The sequence below is a fragment of the Scyliorhinus canicula genome, chromosome 1 (genome assembly GCF_902713615.1).
Source record: "Scyliorhinus canicula chromosome 1, sScyCan1.1, whole genome shotgun sequence".
NCBI lineage: Eukaryota > Metazoa > Chordata > Chondrichthyes > Carcharhiniformes > Scyliorhinidae > Scyliorhinus > Scyliorhinus canicula.
The window spans coordinates 178,086,963-178,095,137 of NC_052146.1; the positions used below are offsets into that span (position 1 = coordinate 178,086,963).

An 8,175-nucleotide genomic window follows, 5' to 3' on the forward strand; every position below is an offset into this window, starting at 1 on the left:
CCCCGCTGGATCAGTCCACGGGGCGGCTGAGGGGCATAACGGCCAGCGCATGCGCGGGTTTCACGCATATGCGTGATGACATCATCCGCGCATGCGCGGGTTGGAGCCGTCCAATCCGCGCATGCGCGGTTGACGTCATCATATGCGTCAGCCATCGCTAACTTTGGCGCGCGGGGTTAGCGAAATTCGCTAAGCCCGCGATGCCAAAATTCACGGGGCCCCGCTGCTAGCCCCGACCGGGGAGCAGAATCGGGTCCCGGGATGGGGCGTGGAGGCTGCCATGAGACACGGCCGGTTTCACGGCAGCCTTCACGACTCTCCGCATTTGCGGAGAATTGCGCCCCTGTACTTTCATCCAGTTGTATTGAGAACTCCTCTGCTGATTTTAAATGAGAAATAAGCTGGGCTTCTAAATTCTCAGCAATCAGAAATTCGGTGAGCCACTGTGCTATCACTAAGTGGGATGTATTTCACTTTTCCAACGAACCTCTCATCTATCTAGGGGCTTTTCACAGTAACTTCATTGAAGCCTACTCGTGACGATAAGCGATTTATTTTTTTTTAAAAAAAATTTTTATGACCGTACAAACTATATCTAATGCTGCAGGAAGAATTAATCTCTCTGCTACAGTGTGGGGCATTTTCTCTTTAGCTACACAGTAAGCTATCATGTAAGAGGCTAATTGTACTTTGTCATCAATGTAACATTTCTGCTGAGGACTTCAGCTGACGATTTAAGTTCTCGTTGCATCCTTTGAAAAAAACAGGAGGTTTGTCCTCGAACACGCCATCAAATGCCTTTGAAGTTTTGAGGGTTTTAAACTTTAATTTGCCAGCACTTCCCTGCATATAACGCACATGGCACTAGAATCCTGATTTGCATTGGCACAATTAATAAATCCATTGTGGTGGTATGAATGGGAGCACTGCCATTGGTGCAGAGCACTGGTTTCCCATTGGCTCTGGCTGGTCATGTGCCTCTTGGCTGATTGGCTGGGACTAGTCATGTGACTGCTCACCAATTGGTCGAGGGGCTAGTAGACCCCGCCCCCAAGGTGGGGTATAAGTACCCAGAGTTCCCGGCGGTTGGCCTTTCACTGTAGTTGACCACTGGGCTAACATCTAGCTGATTAGAGCCTAAGTTTGGACCTTCATCGTGTCTCGCGTCCAATTGATGGTACATCATCCATACCTTATAAAATCATCAGTTTCTTCTTAATGGACTGTTCAGCAAAGTCCCTGGAGCTCACACCAGCACTGCTTGTCCTGGTGTGGACCCTCCTGAACAGCTCACACCAATACTGCTTTGTCCAGCTGTGGATTCTCCTGAGCCACTCTCTCCAGCAGGTTTAGTTGTGAGATCCTGGCCTGTTTGTGTCTCTCGCCCTCTCTTCCTGATAATAAAATGTTCCATTTTAAATTTTACTGTTCTGTGCCGGGATTCTCCCCTACCCGGCGGGCGGGGGGTCCCGACGTGATGGAGTGGCGTGAACCACTCCGGCGTCGGGCCGGCCCAAAGGTGCGGAAGTCTCCGTACCTTTAGGGGCCAGGCCCTCACCTTGAGGGGCTAGGCCCGCGCCGGAGTGGTTGGCGCTCCACCGGCAGGCGTGGAAGGCCTTTGGCACCACGCCAGTCGGGGCCGAAGGGACTTCGCCGGCTGGCGTAAGTCCGCGCATGCGACGGAGCGTCAGCGGCTGCTGACGTCATCCCCGCGCATGCGCAGGGGAGGGGGTCACTTCTGCCTCCACCATCGTGAAGACCATGGCAAAGGCAGAAGGAAAAGAGTGCCCCCCACGGCACAGGCCCACCTGCCAATCAGTGGGACCCGATTGTGGGCCAGGCCACCGTGGGGGCACCCCCCGGAGCCAGATCGCCCCGCGCCCCCTCCCAGGGCTCCTGCCTGCGCCGCCTACTCCCGCCGGTCAGGTTTGATCCACGCCGGCGGGAGAGGGCTGACAGCGGTGGGACTTCGGCCCATTGCAGGCCAGAGAATCGCCGGGGATTCCTGCCCCCGCCTAATCTCTGGTGGTGGAGAATTTGGCACACGGCGGGGCGGGATTGACACCAGCCCCCGGCAATTCTCCGACCCAGCGGGGGGTCGGAGAATCCCGCCCCTGTTGTTGTTTGCTGCTAACAAACTGGAGGAATCGCAATCACGCCCTAAGCACGTGACGTCGATGTTCTGGGGGTGAGACCTGTTCTCTGCCTCCCTTTACGCAGGAAGATTAGGTAGAATTTTTTTAAATATCTTCTGCGTCTCTGCAGCAGCCAGCTATTCGTAACGCTGGCTGCAAGCGGCCTTCAAAGTGGCCAGGAGCATGTAAAACAAATGCGGCCGCAATTGTGCATGCGCACCGATGATCGGGCACCCATGCGCAATGATGGCCGCATTTTCTTTTACATGTTCACGGCCATTTTGAAGGCTGATTGCAGCCGGCATTCTTAAAGGCCTGCTGCTGTGGCTGTTGCACGCGGATTTGCGCGATCGGGAGCGCCGTGATGGACAGTTCCGCGACCCTCCCGACACTCTCCCGCGACCCACCCGCGGGTCGCGCCCCGAGTTTGACAATCACTGCCTTAATAGAGAAAGGCGAACTTCGTCGCTTGGAGAGTTTGGGCATCATTAGACCCAGCGCTTCGCCAATTGAGTGGCCCCCAGGTCCCCAGGTTGAAGCTGGATAAGACAGTCTGTCTCTGCTGGGACTATAAATAACCGGTGAAGACGGTTTCAAGGTTAGACCGTTATTCTTTACCCCACATCGAGGGTCTTTATGCTACATTGGCTGGTGGCTGTACATTCATGAAATTAGACACAAGCAATGCTTTCCTACAGCTGGAGCTCAATAGGTCCTTGCGGAAGTAGATCACAATCAATACGCAAAAGGGTCTCAATGAGTACACCAGACTCCCATTTGGAGTGCGCAATCTTTCAGCGCGTAATGGAGAACATACTGCGCGGGTTACAACACATTACGGTCTAATTAGACGATGTGCTAATCACGGGGACCATGGATCAGGAGTGGAATCTCAATGTGGTGTTGCAGCACTTTTCTGAGTATGGGATATGCCTGAGCCACGCAAAGTGCGTGTTTCACACAAAGAAAATAATCAATTTGGGGTATCGGATGGACCGAGACAGCCTGCACCCAATCACTGAGAAAGCAAGAGCTATTTAACTGATCCCGCCCCGTGAGACACCACTGACCTTCGAGTTTTACTTGGATTGGTCAATTATTATGGTAGACTAATTCTGAATTTGGCGACCATCCTGGCCCCTCCTTCATTTAATAATAATAATCTTTATTGTCACAAGTAGGCTTGCATTAACACTGCAATGAAGTTACTGTGAAAAGCCCCTAGTCGCCATATTCCAGCGCCTGTTTGGGTTCACAGAGGGAGAATTCAGAATGCCCAAATTACCTAACAGCACGTCTTTCGCGACTTGTGGGAGGAAACCGGAGCACCCGGAGGAAACCCATGCAAACACGGGGAGAACGTGCAGACTCCACACAGGTAATGACCCAAGGTGGGAATCGAACATGGGACCCTGGAGCTGTGAAGCAACAGTGCTACCCACTGTGCTACCGTGCTGCCCATGTCCTCAAGCAGCACCAGTCTTGGGTGTGGAGCAAGACTCAGCATGAGGCATTTCAAAAAGTGAAATGGCTGTTGCCCTCTTCGGGGTTGTTAACACATTTTGATCCTTCAAAGCCATTGCTCATCACATGATTCGTCGCCGTATAGAATTGCAGTAAGAAGTCTTACAACACCAGGTTAAAATCCAACAGGTTTGTTTCAAATCACTAACTTTCGGAGCACTGCTCCTTTTTCAGGTCAAGTATCCACATCATGTATAGAATTGGAGCAGTCCTATCTCACCAGATGAGTGATGGCCATGTATGTCTGATCACCTTCATCTCCTGGGTGCTGGCTGTGGCTGAGCAAGTAGCTCAAATAGAAAAAAAAGATCTGGCAGTCATATTTACGGTGAAGAAATTTCATCAATACCTCTATAGCAGCCATTTCTTTATTATCAAGGATCACAAGCATTTCTTTTTCGACCCATGGAATCATAGAGGTGCTCGTAACAGATAATGGCACGTCTTTCACGAGTGATGAATTTTCAGCTTTTATGAAGGGCATTGGGATTTGGCATGTCCGCACTGCCCCATACCATCTGGCATCAAATGGCTTGGCAGAGAGAGCCGATTAGATGGTCAAAGAGGAGTTAAAGAAGCAAAACTCTGGCGCAATGGGTACCAGATTGGCACGTTTTTTGTTCTTGTTGCTGGGACTCTTCTGTGAAGACAAGGCAATCCCACCAATTGTTTCCGAGTGGATTCAGTGCTGGGCCTTGTTATTGGCTGCTTACATGTACTCTTTTAAGCTCCACCCAGGAACCCAGACTGCGCCGCTGATGCATTGAGCCATCATGTTTTGAAGGCAGAGTCCACAAACCCCCTCCTACGGCTGACGAGGTGGTGATGTCCTAAATTCTAAGGCATTCTTGCCCGTCACTGCATTCTGTATTCATAACTAGACACAAATGGACCCCATTCCTGGGTTTGATGATTCTCGTCCTGGTTGATGCCCACTCCAAAGTGGCTGGAGGTCCACAAAATGGAGACAATCACTCCCGGGTGACCACTGAATGGTTGCGCATTTCTTTTTGACCCATGGAATCATGGAGGTGCTTATAACAGATAACGGCACCTCTTTCACGAGCGATGAATTTTCTGCTTTCATGAAGGGCAATGGGATTTGGAACGTCCGCACTGCCCCATACCATCTGGCATCAAATGGCTTGGCAGAGAGAGCCGATTAGATAGTCAAACAGGGGTGAAAGAAGCAGAACTCTGGCGCGATGGATACCTAACTGGCACGTTTTTTGTTCTCGCACAGGACCACACGGCATACAGTAACTGGGATGGCCTCCGCTGAGATGCTCATGGGTTGTTGGCTTCGTACCCAACTTAGTTTGCTTCTCCTAGATATCGACGCGAAGATGAACCATGAGCAGGATTTGCAAAGGTGTTCCCCGGTTTGATGTCGACCTCTCCAACGCTTTGCTCCTGCGGTGTTTGTTTGTAACTTCATGGATGGTGCTCAATGACTCCCTTGGATTGTCACCCATCAGAAGGGACCAGTCTCTTACCAAGTTTAGGTCCGCCCTGCATGAAACTAATGATGAGTTTGGCATTTGGATCATATTTGCTCTTGGAGGTTGACCCTTTGTGCAGTTCCTCGGAAGCATCCTGTCCAGGATTCTCCAGGCAGGCGTCTGAGGTCTCTGATGCAGATTCAATGGTTCAGCCGTCTCCTGTCGACCGCCCACCACGGCGCTCCTGCCGCAAACGACATTCCCCTTCGAGGTATTCGCTGGCTAATCTGGCACCTTGGGTGCATGACGTTCTGTGGGATCTTAAGAGGGTCCGACGCCCTCCATCTTCTCCCCATAATGGCCATCGAGGATGTCTTCGGACTTTGTGGGAGAGGAATGTCATACCCCGCACAGGACTTATGGTGTGGGAATGATCTTCCCGGGGCAGCACCATACTACAAGTGGATAGCGCTGTGGCTTCACAGCGCCAAGGTCCCAGGTTCGATTCCTCACTGTCTGTGCAGAGTCTGCATGTCCTCCCTGTGTCTGTCTGGATTTCCTCCGGGTGCTCCGGTTTCCTCCCACAGTCCAAAGACGTGCAGGTTAGGTGGATTGGCCATGATAAATTGCCCTTCATGTCCAAAAAGGTTAGGAGGGGTTATTGGGTTACAGGGATAGGGTGGAGGTGAGGGCTTAAGTGGGTCGGTGTCGACTTGCTGGGCCAAAATGTGGCTCCCCAAATGAAAAGGTGAGACAAACCTGGTTTAATGGCTCCTCAGAAGAAAAGTGGCAGGATTCTCTCAGCCCAGGCCGGGCAGGAGAATCAACGGGACGGGCGTAAATCGCGCAACGCTGCCCCGACGCCAGTCCGCCGATTCTCTGGAGAGCAGCCCCCCCCCCCCCGCCGATTCTCCGCCCGGGATGGGCCGAGGGGCCGCGCAAAATCCCGAGTCACACCAGCGCCGTCCATGTGTGGTCTTACCCGGCGGGACCTCGGCGTGCATCCGGGGGTGGCCTGCTGGGGGGGCGGGGGTCCGACCAGGGGGGGAGCCTCCGCTGTGGCCTGGCCCGCGATTAGGGCCTACCGATCAGGCTGGGGGCCTCTTTTGTTCCATGCCGGCCCCTGTAGCCCTACGCCATGTTGCGTCGGGGCCGGCGTGGAGAAGGGAGCCACTGTGCATGTGCGCATTGGCGCCGGTCCCATTGCGCATGCGCAGACCTGCGCCACCCATCTGACGTCAGGATCGGCAGCTGGAGCAGCGTGGCTCACTCCAGTGCCGTGATGGGACCCTGTAACAGTCAGAATAGCTGCTCCTGAGGGCACGTTGACGTCGTCAAGAAACGCGACGGCGTTTACGACGACGTCATCACTTAGCCTCAGGATCAGAGAATCCCGTCCAGCATCTTTGACAGTGTAGCACCCCCTAGCCACTGCACTGGAGTAACAGGTTAGATTTTGTGCCTATGTCTCTGGAGTTAACTAACAACAATCCGAGTAACAGGGCCAGCACGGTGGCGCAGTAGTTAGCACTGCTGCCTCATGGTGCTGAGGACCTGGGTTCCATGCCCATTCTCCCCATGTCTGTGTGGGTCTCAATCCCACAACCCAAAGATGTGCAGGGTAGGTGGATTGGCCACGCTAAATTGCCCCTTAAATGGAAAAAAATAATTGGGTACTCTAAATGTAGGAGAAAAGCAATCCAAGTTACAGGTGTCGGAGCCACACCTTTGTTCATATACTAATAGTCTGCTATGTATTTCCAGCATTTTCTACTTTTTATTCAATAAAGCAAAAGAATTACCTGCAAAGAAATTGGGTTTCTATGTTACATTTTTCTGCACATTCTTCCACGCTGACTGCTGGGTATGCTGATTCACGTGCAGAATAAATCCAGACCCCCTCTTTTTTTACATAATCATCCAATATATTGCTTCTTACTGTAAAAAAAAATAGACATTGCTTTAGTATGCTTTATTTATCACAATGTGCTTGACACAAAACCATCTAAATCAGTTATTATATTAGCTTCACTTACCGAAACATGGCAGAATCAGAAAAAGGAGTCCTGTGTAAGCAAGCATTTTAATCCTGATTGGAACCACTTTAGAAGCTCCTGCTATGGCAATGGGTCTTATTTACTGATTGAGGACTTTGCATCACCAAACAAACAAGCCTGGGCAGAAAGAGCAACTTTGCGTTTCGAGATAGTAAATCATTCTCTAAACAAAGGTGGTGCGCCCTTGCTAACATTACCCAGCGGGGGGGGGGGATTCTGCAAACTTTCAGATCTTCAGCTTTTTTTTCAGAGAAAGGGTCATTGTTTTAGCATGATTGTTTATTCATTTCCATTTCTTTTACAAATTCAACAACATCTACAGCTTTTTGAATATCTCTAGTCGGACATTTGGTCACAATTTATAATGTTAAACAACGGTTGGAGTGGACTCAAAGTACCATTTCCTTTCACAAAGGAAAGGCATGAGGTTGGACCCTATAGTGCCGACGGTGCTGATGCCACATACGTTCTAAAGGCCAAAGTGGCATCAGTGTATTCCTAGCCATTTTCGACATGGCCCACATGGCATCCCATCCTATGATGTGCACTCTTGTAGGGAGTGCCATCATTGCATCAGAAACATTGGAAGAGGTCCTACCATGACATCAAACAGCCAATACAGCTGATCCGATGCTCATCTTCCTAACCAGATTTGCGCATGTTCACTGAATACCTGTGATAACCTGTAGTGATCTGCATATCTGAATGTACACAAGGGGTTAATCTAAATACACTACAACTAAGTAATCACTGGAGGGAGCACTAGAGACGTATAAATAGACAAACAAAAGCCAGGATCAGCTCTCTTCACAGGAACAGCAGCTAGTGACACGACACAGACAGACAGCTCAGCACAGGTGTACTTCTTAATCAATCATGTTCATGTAACGTCTAGTTTAAGCTCTGGAGAGAGAACAAACTTACTCAATAAAGCATTTACTTCAACTGGAAGACTACGAGCATTATTTGGGCATAAGAAATAATATATGGTACCAAGAGTGACTTTCGGAAAACTAG

The 8,175-nt window shown here is 50.7% G+C and overlaps 1 protein-coding gene across 2 annotated transcripts in view; it reads right to left on the reverse strand.

The window, feature by feature from the left end:
- LOC119969583 (plasminogen-like) overlaps positions 1 to 7,251 on the reverse strand; it is a 160,190-nt gene extending 152,939 nt beyond the window's left edge. Inside the window, exons 1-2 of one of the 2 annotated variants that reach the window (XM_038803378.1) lie at positions 7,138 to 7,251; positions 6,904 to 7,039 (exon numbers count right to left, since the gene is read on the reverse strand). In XM_038803378.1, coding sequence (XP_038659306.1) covers positions 6,904 to 7,039; positions 7,138 to 7,183 — 182 coding nt within the window. In that variant the 5' untranslated portion in view covers positions 7,184 to 7,251. Of the gene's footprint in view, positions 1 to 6,903; positions 7,040 to 7,137 lie in introns of those variants that run through there. The other variant, XM_038803387.1, reaches the window with a different exon arrangement.
- Between the last annotated feature and the right edge of the window lie 924 nt (positions 7,252 to 8,175).